The 20,465-nt window shown below is 47.3% G+C and overlaps 3 protein-coding genes across 4 annotated transcripts in view; 1 reads left to right on the plus strand and 2 right to left on the minus strand.

The window, feature by feature from the left end:
- The window catches only part of LOC120602547 (protein POLR1D), a 37,723-nt gene extending 19,498 nt beyond the window's left edge, over positions 1-18,225 (minus strand). Inside the window, exon 1 of one of the 2 annotated variants that reach the window (XM_039862856.1) lies at positions 18,105-18,225. In XM_039862856.1, coding sequence (XP_039718790.1) covers positions 18,105-18,130 — 26 coding nt within the window. In that variant the 5' untranslated portion in view covers positions 18,131-18,225. The remainder of the gene's footprint in view (positions 1-18,104) is intronic. The other variant, XM_039862857.1, reaches the window with a different exon arrangement.
- Positions 16,581-18,225, minus strand: LOC120602531 (DNA-directed RNA polymerases I and III subunit RPAC2). Its single transcript, XM_039862855.1, has 2 exons — positions 18,105-18,225; positions 16,581-17,155 (listed from the first exon to the last, which is right to left on the minus strand). The coding sequence occupies exons 1-2, from the start codon at positions 18,128-18,130 to the stop codon at positions 16,780-16,782; spliced, it is 402 nt and encodes a 133-aa protein (XP_039718789.1). The 5' UTR covers positions 18,131-18,225; the 3' UTR covers positions 16,581-16,779.
- A 1,304-nt stretch (positions 18,226-19,529) lies between these two features.
- LNX2 (ligand of numb-protein X 2) overlaps positions 19,530-20,465 on the plus strand; it is a 54,403-nt gene continuing 53,467 nt past the window's right edge. The window contains exon 1 of the mRNA XM_039862848.1: positions 19,530-19,681. The gene's annotated coding sequence lies outside the window, so the exon portion shown is untranslated. The remainder of the gene's footprint in view (positions 19,682-20,465) is intronic.

The following is a 20,465-nucleotide window of genomic DNA, read 5'->3' on the forward strand; positions in this document are numbered from 1 at the left end:
GCCTTCAGAACTGTCAGAGACAAATATTTGTTGTTTAAACCACCCAGTCTACGGTGTTCATTCTAGCAGCCTGGGTGGACTAAGACTGACCATTAGATGCTTTCCAAGTCATCTTTGATCGACTAACTGTGAAGTCTAGTATCTGTCACATGATGGACAGAAAAAGAGGTCCAAATAAGGCGCTAAGTCATACTCTGAAGGTCTTGTGCTCGAACGAAGCAGCCTTGGTGACAAGCGCACACACACTTAGAAGTGAGTGTGCTAGGCAGGCATCTGGCAGGCCCAGCACTTCACCAACGCCGAAGGCGCATGCTTACACCCTTGTCGCCCGCACACACTACCTACCCATCAAGGCACGGGGTAGAATTTAAGAGAAATGTCACTATGGCAATCTAAATTTCCTCCTGGAATGGAGTAATGAGGCATGGAGAAAGAAACAGGACACGTTACTTCATCTTCAGTAAGGATGTGATGTCAGACCATGGAACATTCTGATGAAAAACTATAACAGGTGATTCGGGTCACTGCTGCTCCCTGGAAACAGCTGTGGGTCCATAGCCAGTCTGCAGAATTAGTGGCTGTGATCACGTGGGTCGGCAGAAACCACAGGACAAAATTTGGGCGCTGTATTACGCAGTGGCCAGATTTGAACAGGACGGTGACAGTCCCACACGGCCTCAAAAGCATCAGATATTAGGTCCTAGGGGACACTGCAGACACTGACTGAAGTCACCGAAACTTCGAGATGCTGTTCTCTGGTCCTATCCTTCCGGAATTCTCTTCATTTTGCATTAGCTCTGGCTGCCCTAAATACTGTCATCTATTTCTGAAGACCAGAATTTAGATTTTTCAGTCTTTACTGCTCTATATTACAACACAGGAGTAATAGATTGACTATAGACGATGATGGGGCAGGGCTGGCCTGTTTCCTGTGAACACTGAGGCCTTCAATTCTTTAGGGCGGTTTGAAAATCATAAGATTTTAGATCTAGAAAATACTTTTTCCTTCGTGTGCTACCAATCAGAGATGAATGGCCTTTATTTAGTTTTGAAATATCATTCTTTTGCTTCATTATGCAAATGGGTAAAAGCCCACTTCATTCACATATGTTCACATTCTCCAACTCCTTCTCTCAGTGAAGATGCTAATTGTGCTTTGCACTGAAAGCTTTAGTGTTGGAGTCCAAGGATGCTAATGCAGAGTCATCACGATGTCACAGGGGGGCCACCGGCCTCTCTCTGCGAGGCCTGCCCAGGCGTTCCACACCCTGGGGGGCGACCACATTCCAAGGCCACTTTGGCTAGGACACCCAGCCCGGCCGCAGCCCCACAGCCGCCGACAACCCGCGTGGCAGAGCTCTGCTTGAGTTACACTGTGTCTAAACAGCTGTCCACTCCAGCCACACCCTCATCAGCGGACAGAGATCAGATGTTACCAGCTCCCCGAGCCTGCCCCGAACCCCCGTTTCCTCCACGTCGACAGATGTAACGGTTCCTCTCCTTCCGCACGTAAAATCCCACACGCCCCAGTTCCAAGTATTTAAAAGTTATAAAATAAGCTAAAAATGTCGAATAAAATAGACTTCTTCCTCCTACCATGACAAATATACCTTCGTTACAACAAAAAGAAAAACGTGTCAAGCTATGATTTTTTAAATGACTGAAAGTCAGCAAAATATCAGGGATGAGAGAGTTAACTTACTGCATACCTTGATTATTCTGTTAATGAGGTGGTAACATTTCGATGAATGCAGAAATAAAGACATACATAATTTACATATTATCTATTCCATAAAACTTATTTTCTTACCTTGATTTCAGCAAAATCACCAATTACACTGTTATAATCAACATTTTCACATAAATTATGTTCTATGGACTATAATAACCTAAAGTATTAAAAACAAACGTAACTATTCAACGTGGACATAATTTTAATATATTGGTCAAAATGTAAATTACCCTTAAAGGTCAAAAATTGAAAATCGAAATTTTATCTTCTAAAATTTCCCTGCAAAATAACAGAATGACTAATGAATTCGTATTAAACTTCCCATCCGTTCTACATAGACCTACACGTATGAGCAATATGTCACTCAGCCTCCAAAAATAACTATTCCTAACAGTGTGCTAAGTCATGAGAACCTCCAGAACCAGGAACTGAAGTCCAAAGACAGCAAGAAAATGTAAGGTCAGCACTATTGGGAAACTGTATTTTCTTACAGTATGATCTGCTGCATTCATACTGAGGAGGTTTCGACAAGTTAATGTGTCTTCTCTAAACACTTCCGCGGCTCAAATCCTTCCTGTACCCTAAAGCAGTATCGCTCCAAGGTCAAGAGTGGTGCCACCCAGCTATCTCCACGTCTTCAAGTTTCCTCTGATTCGAGATGCAAGTCAAGACACGTGGAGGGTGTTTCCTGGGTTGTAAATTACACCGAGTGCCGGGTCCCGAGTTGACAGAGGGATCTACTCTTGTCTGTGATACACATCTACTCATGTTTGCATGTGTGAACCTGCCCTTCTTGCCCAGGTTCAAGGAAATTCTCCTTTGAATGTCGATATATAGACACCTCTAGAGATACGATGAAAAATAATAATGGCGACAGTGCCTATGACCGTGTAGCTCACATTTAATCCTCAGGACTCCCCTACGTAACTCTTCCTTCATAGATCAAGAGATAAGGAGAAAATATAGAAGAGTCACGAGACCTAGAAGGTCCAACGGCCACTGAGCGATGGGGCTGGGACGCGACCCCAGGAGTCGACTCCAGGGCCCAGGATCCTGACCCTTACGCCACTGCAGTACTGCGGCGTGTCCCAGCCCTCGGGAAGCTCGGTCTGGTGAGAGAGGCAAGCAGAGGGGTGGCAGCCATATTTCACTGTACTTATCCGTATTCGTGGCAAGAACTGTGTAGTGAAGGTAACACTCTAGTCCCTTTACCTAGACACCGACCTCTTCAAATGTCCATAGCTACCCTCCTTTCCCGGTGACCTCTGAGGGTGGGTTATTCTGGCAGAGGGATGACTTCCTAAGTTCATATGAGGGCTGATTCCTACTAGTTCGGTTCTTAGAGGAATGCTTTATTTCTCAGTTCATAAGGCACCTCATAATGAAATGACCTCATGTTCAAAGTAGCAAGTATTTCTACAAATACTTATTCTTAAATCCTGATTAAGGAGCCACACACAGAAAACACAGCGATTCATTTCAGTTCATATTATAAGAACTCATTAAATGTACCATGGTAAATTTTATATAAATTATGAAAAAAAAAAACCATCTTTAACTGAAATAATTTTGTGGAGGTTGGATGGGGTGGTGGAGAATTCACTTAGAAATAGTTAACTCTGAATAGAAAAGCCTGTGAAATTCCATACCAGGAACCAGCATCGTCTGATAAATTGAATCTGTTAACTTTTGGATCAGAATTCAATACTACTGACACACACACACAATACCACAATACTACCACACCTCCCTACTGAAATGCTTGGAGCTTAAAAGCACAAATGCTCAAAAGAACAAAACTGATGAAAACTGCAAAGCAAAAATGGCTTAAAATCTAGAAAGATGGGTGTAGAAGGAAGCCAATATCAGAGCAGAAGAAAGCTAATATGGCGGCTGCTTGAATGTAGTAAAAGACAGGAAAATATGACAGAAGGCCAAGTGAGCAGAAATATAAAATAAAATTCAAACTCTCAGCCAACAGCCACTCAAAGTGCTAAAAGGAAAAAACACAACCGTACAAAGGAAAACGTGACAACAGAAAGCCTCCGAGTGTGCCTCTACGGCTTTCCTCGGTGAGGTCCGAAGTCTGGCATATTGTCCTTTGATAAACACACCGCATACCAGAAACACCACTGCACCGAACTCGTGGTCTGTAAACCACTCCCTTAATCTTAAACGAACTGCTCTTCGTACCAATGACCTGCAGTTGTTTGCAGACGGTCCACAGTGCTTCAGTTCTTGGATCTCGGCCCCAGGAATGGCCTATTCAGCAGGAAGCCCCAGGAATGGCCTATTCAGCAGGAACCCCCTCCGGAGCTACGTCCTTCAGCTGTGTCAAGGCCACAGTAATCTGCTAGGAGACAAGCTGTCCACCCTTCGTAGATCACAGTGTCTGATTCATCAAATGATTATAAAATATACTTAGAACTAAGAGCCAAGGGATGGAAAAAAAAAAATGAAGATGGAAAGTTCCAGAATGCGTAGGCCTCCCTACTGGATTCGGGCTCTTTAAAAAGTGTTTTCATCATTTTAAAACACACATAGAAACTAGTTTCTTGAAGATGCTATTTCAAGATAAATGATTCACCTGTCATCAACCGAATTAAGCAATTTTTAACCCGTGAAGAAAAGATAGTGATAATTGTTAGACGTCCAGCAACACACGATGACAGGGGAGAATGAGGGGGCCTGCATTGGACAGCCAGCAGAACAGCTTCAAGGACGGCCCCGGGGCCTCGGGACATGGGCTCTGAAGAGCTGGGGTGCTGGGGGGTGCGGCCCTCTCTGAGCAGCGTCCTCCCGCAGGTGGACTGCGGCCCTGGGCACACCTTGACCGCCAGGTGTTCTCTAGCTTTCATATTCTACGTTTCAAAGAGCACTTTGAGAGAGATGGCATTTTTCTCTACAAAACTAGCCAGGAGGGTTTCTGAAAAAAAAAGAAAAAACAAAAAAAAAAACAGTATATCTACACACAGACAGTATTTTCTACATCAGTAATTAAGTACAAGAATCTACTATAAAAAATGATTTATTGGACCCAATCGGTAACTTCTTAACTCTATGAACCCTCCTGTGTGAAGTTTCAAGTTGTTTTTCAGATACTAATTTGTATGACGATGAATCGAAGTAGCACAAGATAATTTTCAATCCCATTTTACGATTTAAAAATATCTAAGTTAATAGACATATAGGTGTTTGGGGGGAAAACTCTCTATTTCTAGAATGTAGCACTTGATAGAATTAAGCGGTTAGGATAGGCACACAAAACTAACTTTGGGAGTAGTGTTCCTTTGGGGAAAACATTTACAAAAAAGTGCAAAGTACTGAACTTAGATGGGACACTGAACAAGTCAGCGAAAATCACACAGCTCTGCAAGTGAGGTTTTACTTTTACTTGTAAAGACTCCAGAGGTGCCTCCCTTGCAGGTGGCAGAAGGTGTAGGGTGCTCGCAAGATGCAAACACATCCTTACAGATGCTGAATTCACCTGCATGGGAGGGACCACCAAGAAGCCTGTGGGGACAACCAAGGGAGGACCCAGCACATGGGTACTCGCTGCTGCCGGAGAAAAGCCCAAAGCATGGAAAATTCCATTGCTGATCAATCCAACCTTTAAGCGCAATCAGACCACAGAGACACTATATCAACAGCCAAAAGAAAAAAGCGCAGAGAGAAACACAACGGGTGACTTGGGCATCGGAAACCAGATGCAAGACAGTCACGATGCAGCCAACTCTGAGCCAGCACTTTATTATTAGGGGCTTAGAAATTACTTACGTGGGATGATACAGCCAAGAAGGGAATGTGAAATCATGTTCAGGAGTAAATGTTTCACGATTCATTTTACGACATATCAAAAAACATAAACACCGCCCTCTCCTCTCCCTGTCCCACTGCTGAGCTCGAGTCGCCGCCCACGTCAGAGCGATCTCATTGACTGCTGAGACACACCCGTCCTTCGGGACAGGGCGGCCAGCTGGAGTCACGCACTAATGAAGAGTTCAGAACTATGTTAAAAATGGAACCGGTATCTAGCTGAGACCACAGGGTCAAATTCTGAGAGAGACGGGTCATGCTAATTACCCAAACAGCATAACTGGCCTGCTCCTAAGGTCCAAAACATTCTTATGCCGACGACAAAAGTCACCGCATTCATACAAATGGTGGAGAACAGGCTGTCACAACTCATTTGAAATATCAAACCCCTAAATTCAGAATTCCCCCTTAGCATTTGCTTGACAGAAACTGGGCCCTATACTAAACTTCCATATTAATTCCTACACACTCAGCATTTCCAGGGAGGCCCCAGATCCGGGTATTTACAAGACTCTTTTTACTATAATGTGTAAGGGTAGAAGCCAGATGAATACTGGTTAACAGGATGATATAATTATCTCATGGGCCCCCAGAAGAGCCCCTGAAGTTATTGCTCCCCTTCTATGAGGCATCCAAGGCTTGGGGAGGCTGACCAAGGTCAAGCAGCAAGCAGTCTACCCAGCTCTACCGCGATCCTTCCAATTTACACACTCCCTTGTTTCATCCTACCCGTGAGGACGTTTCTATGTTTTGAGAACTGTACAATATAGAAAGTTAATAATATGAAAACTGTTATTTTCATGAACCGACTATTAAATAATACATCCGTGTTGGGGTTCTTAGCCAGGTACCCTAACTCCATGACTCTTTTCACGGCTGAGATGTACGACAAGCAGCCCGGTTTCCAGCACGGTTCGGCCTGACTCAGATATCAGCCAGGATTACTGGTCAACTGCCTGGTCCTTCAAACAGAGCTCTCTGGGGCACACGCTCTGGCGAAGCTCCATGTGTACCTGAGGGAGGTAACGCAGGCGACACCGTGGACACTAAGAGCCGAGCCTCAGGTAGGGTCAGGCATTCCTGGGTGGGTACCTACTTACAAGCTGCATAACCTCAGGCTGGTTACTTAACTTCTGCAGACCTCAGTTCCTTTTCTATAAATGGGAAAAACACTATCGACCTTGGAGGAGGATTAAACTGGGTCCCCCACTTGGCCAGGCTCATCAGCTTCCGACTTTCCAGTCACAGCTACGTGTCTGTCAGGATGTCTGCTTCTGGCTAAGAATGAGCCCAGTTGGCTTCCTCATGTCATGGCTTGCTCTGAAGCACAGAGCTCTCAGGTGGGGACCAACTTACTAGAACAAGACAACCGAAAGGGAACTCGACTTGTCTGCTGCACGTCCGGGCGGCAGGCAGTGACACACCTGTAGACTGACACTTCTAAAGACAGACATTTCTGGCAGAATAGTTTCTAACCATGGGCCCCAGAATCTTCAATTTTCCCATCCATTTAAGGACACCGTGTAATCTTTGTCATGTAAAGAACTAAACAAACAAACAAACAAACAAACAAAAAACCAGGAAAAAACCTGTAGAACCAAGTCTGAGGGGCTTCAATGACAAGATCTGATCAGAACACAATCCAGCTCATTTACTCTGGCAAAGATCACGATGACTGTATTTTTTCTCCATCTTCAGGGAATGAGATAATTGACGGTTACGTCCCCAATTTTACATTAATCACCTTTGAAGTCTTTCAAGTACTGGGAGAGATGCTCAAGTAGGCTGGACAGAGTAAGCAAGCAGAGCAAGATCTGTGATAACTGGATGAGGAATCTCAGTGATGTGTGATCCTGACTTGAAATCTAAGTTCCAATTAAAATTTATCCTGAGATCTCATATAACTTACCAAAAACGGCAGTGAGAAATTAAGAGATGTGAACTTGAAGTTGGAGTCTGAAGGTGTGTGTGGGGGGTGGGAGGTCGGGGGAGAGGGCACAGGCTTGTAGGACGGACTATGAGATCTGTGCCACCTCCTCCAGGCAGATAATGTCAGAACTGAGCTAAGTGCTTGGTGGGGTTGGAAGACACACACTGGAGGCCTTCACATGCTACCAGGCCATATAAAAACTGAGGTTTCTGACATTTTTCCACCAAAGTAAGGAAAAGTCCATTGTCAAAGGCAAAATAAAACCTAGGCCACTGTATATCGGTTTGCCCTATTAGATTTTATTTTTTGCAATATTATTGACCTGTGAACTCTGAAGCCATACAGTAGGTAAAGTACAGCAGGTGATCCCAACAGTGGCTGCCTCGGGGGCCAGTCTCATGTGAGATCTGGCTTTCCAGGTCCAATGTCCTGCCTTTTAGATGTGTATAAACAACATGCTCAACTCTTCCTAGCTCAGGTGTCCGCTCTGGACTCACCCACCACCTAGCAGATCCATCTGTAAGATCTGCCGGGTCCCCTCTGGGCAGGCCCCTCCTTTGGCACCCTATCTTTACCTGCTCTGGTCATGAGCACCTTTTGCCTAAATGAACTCCTAAGTCTGTCTCCTCCCTGACAGTCCCAGCCTGTTGTCAATTATCTACATGTGACAGACTACAGAGCTGAAGACCGCAAATGCGTGGTTTTCAACCCCAAAGCTTATAGGATAGATATTTCGGCCTTTCGAATTCAAATTCAGCTCTTAGGATATTCAGTGAAAAAAATACTGAGTCCACATTGTATCCATTCATTGATAATTTTTGAGCGTCTACTATGGGCCAGGCACCACTCCAGGGGCTGGAGATGCTTCAAAGTTAAGGTCTGAGGAAGGGGCTACAATTTTAAAGAAGGTGGAAGCATTAGAAGAAATGACAGCTTTCCTTCAATAAAACACAGCTCCTGTGTCCAACCTGATTGCAAACTGAAGGAAGGAACCAGATGAGATTCATCTTCGCAAGCTACTACCTGGAACGTAGCAGAACTCCAAAACAGCTGCTGAAGAAAAATGCACAGACTCTGTATTTTTCCAAAGCAATGCTGCTTGTAATAAATGGCGTCAATTTAGCAGGGCTGCTGGTCAGGAAATGAATGCATTATCTGGCACTGGCAAAACAGCAGATCTTAGAACCGAATGCTTTGAATTCCACCTCGTGGTACCCCAAAACAATAACCGTAGAACTTTTTGCCCCGCCGGAATTCTCGGATTATCCTTGGGGATGAGATCCTGAGGATAATCAGCACCGTTTCGTTCCTGCTGCAGCTGCAAACCCAAATGTCCAAATTGCAAGCAGGAGATGGGCTGCCCATTATTTTAGCCATAGGAGCAAAAGTAACAAATGTAGCACAGGATACAAGTGGTAAGAAATGGCAGCATCAGAAACGAAACAGATTACAAAGTATAACTAACCACCTTTTATGCTGCTTATCACCTGGACTCTTCTCCTCCCATCGAAGCCCCAGGAGAGGCATGCTTCCTCGCCTCAATCAAGACTTTTTTCTTGTCGAAGCTTCTTACTGTAGTGCCTACATATGCGAGTGTCAGCCGATGAGTGTACAGAATAAAGTCATCACAAATCGTCGGTCTGTCCCCGCTGTGGCGGCAGTCACACCCAGACACTGACATTCAGTCGCACACGCATTCACTCATTCATGAAGAAGCCTAATGAAATCCTCCTCCGAGCCGGGCGCGGGCAAACGGGGACAAAGCCCGTGCCCTCTGGGAGCCTGTATTTAAATGGAGTCGGAGGACAAACTGATAAACTCATAACATCACGTCGGTTAACGGTGAGGACTGTAACAGGTCCGAGCGAAGCAAGGTCGGGGATAGAAAATGATGGAGGTTTGTGACTTGGAGAAGGCAGTTGTGGTCAGCAGCCTCCGAGATGGCCCTAAGGACCCCTTCCTCCTAATATTCGCACCTTTGTAAAGTCCCACCCCCCCTTCAGTGTGGGCTGGACTCACTGACTCACTTCTAACAAACGGAATAGGGCAGAAGAGATGGGAAGTCCTCGAGCTTAGGGTATAAAAAGACTGGCTTCATCCATCCTGAGCGCTCTCTTTCCTGGACCGCTTGCTCCGGGGAAGCCAGATGCCATGGCGTGCGGCAGTCCCACGTGAGCGAGCCCGGGAGTGAGTCATCTCCCATTCAAGCCTCGAGATGCCCGCAGCCCAGATGACACCTCAACTGCAGCCTTGTGAGAGACTCTGAGTCACAACCCTCCAGCTAAGCTCCAGCCAGATTTCTGGCCCACAGACACTGTAAGAAAAAATTTTTTTCTTCTAGCCACTAAGTTTAGGACAAATTGTTATGCAGCAATAGGTAATTAATGCAGTGGCCAAGGACGGTCCAAGTAAATGACCTTGGAAAGAGACAGGCCGTGTGAAGACGGAGGGAAGTCGGGGGCAAAGGCCAAAAAGCTCTGAAATGGGAAGACGCTAGGCGTATGTGAGAGAAGCCCAGTGTGGCAGACAGTCACAGGTGGTGACGTGGAGAGACAGCAGGCATCGGCTGGAGCAGGCCAGCCTTGAGGTCTGCCGCGGATCATGAGGCATGAGCGGTATAAGAGGCCACACTTCCAACCACCACTTATTGGCTTAAGCAATAACCGACTTAACGAGAATAACAGTACTAGCTAATATTCGTGTATTTAAGTGTACGGTACTAGGAATTGTGCTAAGTGCTTTATTTCCTTTATTCCTCACAATAACCTGATAAAGCAGGTATAATTATTAGCCCAATTTTACAGATAAGGAAACTGAGGCTCCGAAAGGTTAAGTCACTCTCTCAGGCTCACAAGTCAGGAAGCAGTGGGGCCGAGATTTAAACCGGGCCCTCTGCTCTCAGAGTCCTTACCGCTCATCTGTCTTAGAGCCCTCGTAATAGAATTGTTTGGGGCATGATCTACCAGTATTTTGAGGTCTGACCCAACGCAGCACGGTACATTTAGAAAAGCAAACAGGCAGCTTTTCTTGTTGACATATATTAAGTGCCTTGCGAAACAAATGTGGAATTTACTGAGGATCAGCATTAGATAAAATAACGATATTTCTGTTTTATGAAATTTTATGCTTAGCTGACCTCGCCTGAGCCCTGCTTCCTGTCGCTATTTAGGTTTCTGCACCAAACTGAATCTCCGTCTGCTACACACCTTGCTTTCCTTTGCTGCTTTAACCTTTGTCTTAACGCTCAGGTAAGACTATGAATGTTCCATCAGAATCGTAATGTCTTTGTGAAAAGAGATACTATCTATTTATCTCTGCTTTTTACCTATATTCTATTAATAGGGAAGCCATTTTAAACTGCCTTTCTTAGAAGCAATGGCCTTGGCATATGGACAACATTCCATACTGGGGTTCACAAATGTATATTACAGTGTGGCTTGGGCTAGAGGAGACAAAAAAACCACACAAAAAACAAAAGTTACTAAGTTTTTTTTTGTTTTCACATTTTTACCTAGAAGAAAATGAAGAAAAGGAGTTTATTCGACACAATGATAATCATAATAATAGCATCAATAGCTAACATCGATTCAGTGTGTGCTACAGGGCCAGGTAATATTCTAAGCACTATGAATATATGATCTCAGTGAACAGTTTCGGCACCCTTCTGTGGAAGCATGGGTATCCCAGTCTTTCCAATGAAGAGACGGAGGTTACAAAGAGGTCAAACGGCTTGTCCAAGGTCACGCGGCTAAAAGTCCAGCGCCAAGATCCAGACAGTGTGAGTCCCACAGTGCCACCTCTTGGCCCCTATGCTATCCTGCCACGCGGTTATTCAGCCTGAAAGAATGTGCAGGATCCCAAGCACGCCAACTTGTGCTTCCAAGAAAGGTGTATGTACTTTTCTCAAAAATACAAACGAAAACAACGACAACAAAAAACCTTAAAATCAACTCAACTCCCCTAACACACACATATATATTAGCCAATCCAGGACTTTGACAATATCTTACTGTCCCACACGGTAAGTCAATAAGCTTTACTACAATCATTGGGTAAACACATATACGGCCTAAAAATAAGTGACATAAATTTAAGTGCTAATAAAAATCGCATATACACAATGCTGAAAATTCGTTCCTTCAAAAAGGTTCACAATTCAGCTTTTCACTGCTGAATAATCGAAGTTCATCTTTCAAGAAACTCTGGGCGTATTCTCATTTATCCGTGGTCTCTCCCGTTTTCTGCGCAATGCCACCTCCTCAGGAAGGCCTTAACTTCTCACAGTGCCTTCTATCATTTTTACTTCCAATGTATATCGCTACTTTAAGTTACATTATGTATTTATGTGTTTACTTTCTATCTCTTCCATTAGAACACCGACCGCATGTGGGTAACTCGTTCCTTGCTGTATCCTTAAATGTGCCTGCATGTACTTTGTACTCCATAATATTTATGGAATGAAGAAAGAATGATGGAACGAACGAATGAATGAATGAAATGTTCCCTTCGAGGAGAGCAACCTGGTGAAGGCAAGCGGCAGCCAAAGCCCATCAGCTTACAGCCCCGATCGCCTCGTCCCAGCCAGTTTCCACATCTGTGGCTTTGGATCCACGTCCTTGTTTTAAGATGGGAATTCTTCTGACATGGGTGGGGGAAGGACGGTAGGGCGGTCGCACCCACCGGCTCCTATGAGCAAGGACAGGTTGGGAAGGAGACGGTAGGTCCTGCCACACTGGTTTTGGTGGCGAGGGAGTGGCAGGGTAAGAGACAGGGGTGTGGGGCCGTTTCCCACCCTCCTGTCACTTTTACCCTTAGCATCTGTCTCCGAGCTATTTTTAGTCCTTTTGGTATTCACCTTCATCTCACTCCGTAGCGCCTGGACCGTTACGAACGCCCCTCAGCTCCCTGCTGTCTGTCTTCAGTGCTTCCTTCCTCATCCGTGCTGCATGGGGACATGGGACGGAAACGCAAACCCTTTATGGTGCTCCCCAGCTCAAGAATCTTCAATGGCTCCTTTGCACTGGGAAAGAGGAAACCACTTATCCCGGAATGCTGTATTTGTTTGACAAGTCTGCCAATGTCAATACTCCACGAGTTACTGGCAGGCAGACTATGCCCGTCTTGTTTGCTATCTCCAGTGCCTGGGACAGTAGCTGGCAGGGTGAGTCCTCGTGAAATAATCACTTTCAGCAGCATCTCTCACTGACTCCATTCTGTGCTCAGCATGTAATACTCTAAACTGAAGATTAGGATGGTTCATCGTAAATACAATTTGGTTTCTTTCTTATGTGTACAACTGTCTCCTCTCTCCGAAACCACAAAAGCCTTTTTAGGACAGACTCATGTCATATTCTCTCACTGTGCCACTACTAAGTACATACTCGCTGTATGGAGACCCAATAACTCTAGGTTAGGAAGGAATTTCGTCACGGAAATTCTATTTTCAAGACCACTCAGTAACCGCATGGGGATGGTTTATAAAGTCTCAAGTAGCAAAAGAAAAAGCAACATTAAGAATTTGAGCTCGAGAGATGGATTTGAAATCTTTATAAGTACTTGAAAAACAGACTGGTGGACTCGGGTAGATTTTCCAGGAGCCCAGTTAGAGAGATGTCACAAAGACCGTCTCTGACTCTAATTATGCTACTCCAAAATGACGACTTTTGTCTAGTGATCTGGAGATTACCAACAATCTTAGTGACATGTTGAAGGGAATCAAAAACAAGGACGGGGACCGGTGGGCCACAGAATCTGATATGCTTTTATATTTCCTGCAATGGCAGTGAATGGACTTTTTATGGAGACACCTTTTCATCTCTACGGAGACTTTGTAGGCACCTGCGTGTATGTTACACCAACTAATTAGAGCACTTAGACGTTACAACTATATGCAATTTATAAATAATTAGTTTGTAAAGTGCTTTGGAAATGGAAAGTGCTGGGTAAGCACTCAAATTATTATATATTAAAAGCCTTTAGTATGCAATCATTTTATTTAATAACCGGCTTCTTAAAAGGTATATGGTACTTTACAGCTAAATAGAATTTCTGATCTTGAATCATTAATATTAGAGTGAAACACTATTAGAGTGTAAATCAGAGACACTGATGGAGTTATTTTCAGTTTATATAAATATTATTCGTATCAATCTCCCTCACCCTTTCGTAGACCAATTCAGCTTTCCCTCGGGTTCCTGCAGACTATGCAAAGACCCCTTCTGCATCCACGACTGCTGGTCAACCTGCCCGCCCTAGCCTGTTTTCGCCTATTTGCCTTCAGAAAGTGTTTTTTTCTGAACCTGTGGAGTGTGTGTGTGTGTGTGTGGCTGCCCTAAACTGACTCAAGGCAGCATGCCACATGATCAGTGACAATAAATCCTTTTAGGAGCAATGAAGCCCTATGAGATGCAGCGAGTGGTCGCCGCTGGGCGCCTTTCCCACGGGTACTGCTTGTCGTCAACCCCTTCGTTCCATGATCATTCTACACCTCTACGTCCACCTCCTGAACTTCGCTTTCATCTGCCGACGGGTCTTGGTTCGGATGCATTAAACTCCATGCAAATAATTCTATTATCCCCACAGGACTAGCTGTAGGCAGAATTTCTGGAAAAGGCACAGAAGATTTGATCCTTTCCCACTGACCCCTTTAGGACTTCCTACATTGTCAAGGGCTAATTTCCTGACACTGCATTTGGCTTTCCAGACCCTTCCCATCACCCCAGGAGACGACTCTCCACCTTTGCCTGAGACTCTGACCTTTCCTCATCCCTGCTGACACTTAAATTTAGGTCTCCAATGTCCTCCAGTATATTTTCTCTATTGGAAACCCAGACGAAGCCATTCTTCCGAACAATGAGTGTTAATGTTTAGCTTTCTCAGGCTCTAAACGAATGCTGCCCACGGAGGGCTGTTAGCTCCAAGCGACATTTTTCCACGCTAATATTTGATCCCCTCTTTGAAACTCTTTCTACAGACGTTACCACCCCCTGACTGGTTGCTCCTTTTTCACCCAAATTTTAAATACTTAGTTTGCCCAGGGTGTGGTCTTGGGCGCACTTCTTGGTCATGCTCATTTTTAATGGATTCATATCGCCGTTATGGCATGAACTCTCTGGCTTAGTTAGATTTCTTCCACGGCCTCCAATTCACGTCTATCACGTTTAGAAATGCACTTTGATTCCAGTCGCCTTGTCCACCTCCCACCCTACTGTCCCTTAAGCTTCCCATTTCAGGAATTCGGCCCCAAACCTAAATAGGAGTCATCTTTCTGTGTCCTCACTTTCTACATCCAATTCCTGAGGCCTACCACCGGTTCTGCACAAATCCGGTTTAAAAATATTTCCCAATCCACCCTCTCTTCTCTGTCCCAAGCTCACTGCCTGTGAAGGCCACTTCGGCTCTGGCGTTCCTCTGGTTCTACTCTGGCCTCCTATGATTCATTTCCCCTGACTGTAATCAAAGCATCCAGATGTCATTTCCGTTGTCCTTAAAATCCAACTCCTTCGGACCCCTCCCCCAGCTCATCCCTTTAAATCCGTAGGACAAGCCCTTCTCCTCCTTGCTGACCAGGCCACAGATACGTAAATCTTTCAACACATTTAATTCTTCAAACCACCAGTTTTCTGCTTCAGGACCTTTGCACATACTGTCCCCCTAAAATGCTTTTTTTTCTTTTCTAGCTCTTCTTCCTGTACCCTCTGAAATATCTCCCTAACTTCCATCCCTAAAGCGGGTTCCCCTCTCATGTTTTCTATCTTGACCCTATATTTGTCTCTTTTTTTTTTCACAAAGATACAATTTAAAAGTTTTTTTTCACTTTTTGTAAGGTATGTTTCATGAGAATAAGAACTGTGTCTCATCCTAGACTAACACCTTATCCCAGGGGCTCGTACATACCGGGTGCTCAATAAATACAAAAAATATATTTATCTAAAAAAAAGTTCGGAGTGTAGGAAATGCAGGCTCTGTGGCAGGCCAGCAGAAGTGGTCTGACACAAGTGAATAAAGATCTTTACGCCTTGACTACCTACGTGGATTCCTCTGGTATTTGCTAACGGTCCACTACCTATCGGGCACTGTGCTGCTTCGTGTAGTGGGTAGAAACATAAGCACTAATGATCACAGAGTAAATCCAAGACCATGAAATTCAGAGTATAATGAAAGCACATCCACTACTCAAAGGAACCTGCGTGTTAGCCTCCCCCCCAGACTAGAGTATGGCAGAACGCTCCGGGAAGAGGTAAAAGCATAAACGAAGGCCCCAAGGCCCCATGGAGGGGCGCGGTGCTCAAGTTCAAGGCTGACAGAATATTTAGGGTGAATTAAGGTCAATTTGGGGTTGGACAGGTATCGGACGAGGTTGAGGAGGTAAAATACAATAGCTCTTAGATGTGATTCACTTAATTTCCCATAGATGTGAAAACTTAACATTTTGTTTTCTCCAAGTCATTTTCCCCATAAGGAATTTTCCTTCCCCGTCCTTACTTTCTCTCATATAGTGCTCCTTTTATGCAAACCTGGGCTATACTTAGACAACTACCTGAGGACTGAAGATGTTACCTGGTCATCCCAGTTACCTCCCTCTACAAAATAGTTAAATTCTCCTGACCTATTCAGGTCATTTTTGACTAAATATTTTATTAGTGACCTGAAATTAAAGCAGTAAACTGGTATCTATCCTATAAATAATACCACAGAGGTGGAGCCTGATACTCCCTAAAATTCTCACACGAAACCAGAATTCTCACAATTCTTTTAAATCATTCCCCACACCTGCCCCACCTACCAATCACTAGCAAAACATAAATTCTCTCATGAATTACTACAAAACATGCAGAAAGAAGCCAAATCCCCTCCCCCACTCCCACTTTTCTCTCCTTTTCTGAAAGTGACCTCTCTATATGTGGTCACGCTCTGCTCTCTGCTCTCTCCCAGTCAAGCTATGAATGCATACTCCTTTTGAATTTGCTTGATAAAGTGCTTGTCTTGGCTCCAGATTTTCTTAGTTTCCTCATTTCCAATGTTGGCTCAATTAAAAATTTAAAAAAAAAAAAATCCCTAACACGGTCAACCTTGAGTACCAAGGAACAGAAACCACTCAAATTGTTTATAAGTGGGAATTTATTAGATGAATACAAAGGTTCTTGGAGGGATTCCAACAGCTGTCATAGGTTACTAGCTAGAATCAGGTCTTTCTGAAGGACAGATCGTGCTGTACTCACAAACTTCTACTTCTGGGTTTTGCCAAGATCGCGAAGGCAATATCCTAGAGGATGCTCCTTCCTGTACATTGCATAAGGGTCTAGAGTGTGGATTCGTTTCTGCTTGCTTTTTGGTCCTTATACTCCTTTATGCTGGCCTCAAACTTGTCAAGCACATGTTGGCAGACATTCATGAGCTCATTCAGGCCTCTCTGAAACGGCTCAATAGCTGGAAGAACACCTCGAGTCTGAATGCGTAAGTTAATTTTACTCTCTGAAGGATGGGTTGTAGTGTAACCACAAAATTCCACTTCCGGGTTCTTCATGATCATGTAACGAAGAGAATTTCCTAGGGTATGGTCCTCCTCGTGCAATACAAATGTCACACAGTGTCTATCTGTCCCAGCTGCCTGGACCATTTCCAGGGCTGTCTTCCTCTCGCCTTCAGCCATTGAGGTCTTCAATCCAGACATTTTTCTACACACACATTTTTTATAAAAATGAGATCACACTGAATATGATTGTGTAACTAGCTTTTTTTCATTTACTATATCACGACCGCAACACATTATTACTCTAATGCACTCCAATTACATAGAACTGTCAGCATTAGCCCCTTATTTTCTTGCCTCTGCATAGTCTATCAATAAAGATTTAATTTCTTGCCTCCAGTTTCTCCCTACTCCATTTGACCGTCCACATGGCCACAAGGGGAGTCTCCTTAAAACACAAACTTAAATGTTTGCCAAGATACTCTTTTGGCAGAATCAAAAGAAAGGATAGGATTAGAATACGGTGGCTCTGCTAGGGGATGTAAAGGGAGTTGAAAGGCGTAGAAAGACGGATTAATATAAAAAGAGAGGCTACTGATGATCAACGTGCAGGGCCAACTACAGCTTCCATTTGCAGGAGATAAGGAAACGAGAACGGAAAGTCTGAGTCAATCGAGCAAGAAGGAGAGAGAACTCAGCGCACAGAGCGGTTTTACGAGCAGTCTGCACGGAGGAGGGGCCTGGGCCACAGTCACAGGGACGCAGGCCTGACTGAGCACACCGAGACCGTCACTCGGGGACAGTGGCGTGGTGCGTGATTCTACGTTAGCTCGATTTCCTCTTGCTGATCTCAGTGGGGATGGGCAGTCTGGGGACTTAACTCTGGTCTTACAACTTGTCTTCCCTTCCTGGTACCTAGTGTCTCGAGCGTCTCTATTCAAACGCATCCCTGTCTCCTCCCCTTTTCCCAATCGGGGCCCCCCGCTCCCGCCCAGGCGCCCACTACTCTCCGGGCCCCTGCCCTCCGGGTCAGGCCCTCGCTGCCGGGCCGCGCAGGCTGAGGGCCCGGCCGGCCGCGGGCCCCTCCGCCACCGGCCGCGGTGCAGGGCGCGGCCCGCCCCTGTCGCCCGCCCGCCCGCCTCCTCGGCCGTTACCTCTCCAGCTCCTGGTCCTCTTCCATGGCGGGGGCGGCTTCCGGGATCCTCAGGTGGTGCGGACTGACGAGAGGCTCTGCCCCATGTCACGAAGCGTGCAAGCCGAGCAGGAAGGAAGGACCTGCCGACGGAAGGAGCGGAGGACGGAAGGAGGGAGGAGGAGCCGCGGCCCGCAGGCCCCACCCACTAGGCGGGGCGTGGAGGCTCCGCCCAGAGCTCCCGCCCACCCCGCGCGAGCAGGGCGGTGGCGAGGCCCCGGCCGCTCACCTGGCGCTCCCGGGCAGCTCCGCCCGCAGAGCTAGCGGGGAGCGGTGGGGTCGGGCTTCCGCCGTACCCCGAGGCCGAGGCGGGCCTGTGGGCGCCTGCGCTCAGCCCTGGCACTGTAGCCCGAGTGGCGGCGAAGGGGGCGGGGCCTACCTGCCTCCCCAAACCACCTTCCTTCTTAGGGCCTGAATCCGACCTCTTTTTGACTTGCCGCTAGACCTGTAGGGGACCGTGAGGTGCCTAGGCGGGACCGCAATCTCGGGGGCTTTCATGGGATGAGAGGCTTAAACTATAGTGGATAAAAATACACCTTGATGAATTTCACAGAACAGGATGGGCGTAAGATGCTATTTGAATCTTTGCACAGCTCACCTGGGTCAAAGGACAAGCGTTGGTGTTTTTCTTTTGAGGGCGGAGAGTTTGGAAGGAAACTGTTTTCTTTCCCATCCTTTCCCTTCTCTCCTAGGATCTTTTCTACCCCGGGGGACGTCCTCCCTCGCTTTAGACTTCCTTTTCTCTTCGTCCTTTTGGCTTCTTCAACCCCCCTCACCTGCGGAGTCTCCTTCTCACCTTTGTTCTCAGGTGCCCCTGCCCCCGCCTTGGCGACCCTTCCACCCAGACTCACTCTCCGCGCCCTCCTTCCTCCGTACCTCTCCCTCTCCGTCCCGCAAGGAATTCTTCGCTAATAACCCCTGTTCCCCTTGCCCCCCTCACCGCAGCCAGCCCCTGTCCCCGCCACCCACCCCAGCGGTCCTCTCGCAAGCACACGTACATCGCTGCTTTCCTGTGCCACCTGCACTCCTCCGACTCCCCTAGATGTCCGCCGCCTCCCCGCGCTGTCCCACGTTCCTGGGGCCTCGGCGGGGAGCGCAGACCCTCCCGAGCCGTCTCCAGCGGGGTAAGCCGGGGAGCCCAGCCCGGAGCCGGTGGGGGAGGGCAGGCGGCGCGGGGCGGAGCGGGCTCACTCTAACCCTGGAGTGACGGCCCGGCTTGGCCCGCCCCCTGAGCCCTAGGATAGGCGCAACGGCTTTCTGGCCCGCCCCCTCCCCTCCTGCGCCGCCGCCGATTGGCCCAGGCGCGTGTCGGGTAGGGCGGCCGGGCCCTGGCGCTCGCCCCCGGGAAGGCAGCAGGGGCGGTTGAGAAGTGAAGTCTTGGCCAGAGTTTGCTTCTTGCCAGGAAGTCCGCGGCGGCGGCAGCGGCGGCGGCGGCGATCCCGGAGGAGCCGAGGCCGCCTCGCTCCCGGCTCCCTCGGCGGGCCGCGGAGAGTGCGGCGCCGGGAGCCGGGGCGCGCCCCGGGCAGCCGCGCGTTCCCAGTGAGTAACTTTGCCCGGCCCGCCTCGCTCCGCGCCCTCCCGCCGGGGCCGGCCGCCGCCTCAGGTGCGGGCGTCGGGGCTGTGGGGCCGGAGCGGCGCCGCAGCGGTCCTCCGCGCGCCTCGTTGCCGGCCGGGCTGCGGCGGAGCGTGGCCGCGGCGTGGGGCTGGCCGGGGAGGGGGGCACCCGCCGCCCTGCCCCGGGGCTCGCCGCCGGGCCCCCGCTCGCTGGTTCCGGCCGCGGTGTTGCGGGTCTTCGCGTCGTCTGGTTTTTTTTTTGTTTGTTTTTTGGGGTTTTTTAGGGAGGGGAGAGGTGGGGACGAGTTCGTTGATTTCCTGTGCGTACGTTGTCATGAGTGAGAGTGGCACTAGCTGTCTTGCATCGGATCTTGTTTCCCTGGAAAGAAATGGGGCGCGGAGGATCCTCCCCTCCATCCCAGCCTGTTGCCTGTACACCTCACCTGCCCTCTTCGCCTAGAGAGGGTGGGGGGAGAGGCTTGACCTCTTCGAGAGGGGATTTCAGGATCTGGCGCTCGCTTTGGAAGCACTCGCACACCAAGCACCATTCAGGAACTACATCACTCGCTTTGCAAAGCTTTGTGCCATGTTTGAGGCGAAGGATTTTTTTTTTTTTCACTTACCTGTAATGTTTCTTCTGATATTTCAGTTTACATCTCAGGCTGTCAGTCAAGACGTCCGGATCTGCCAGGAGCTGCAGTGCACTCATCCTGGGCTTAACTGTGCAGATGAGTCTTTTTAGATCATAGGAACCAGAAAGAAAGTTGCG

Source organism: Pteropus medius, unplaced genomic scaffold, assembly GCF_902729225.1.
Source record: "Pteropus medius unplaced genomic scaffold, Ma_sr-lr_union100, whole genome shotgun sequence".
Classification (NCBI taxonomy): domain Eukaryota; kingdom Metazoa; phylum Chordata; class Mammalia; order Chiroptera; family Pteropodidae; genus Pteropus; species Pteropus medius.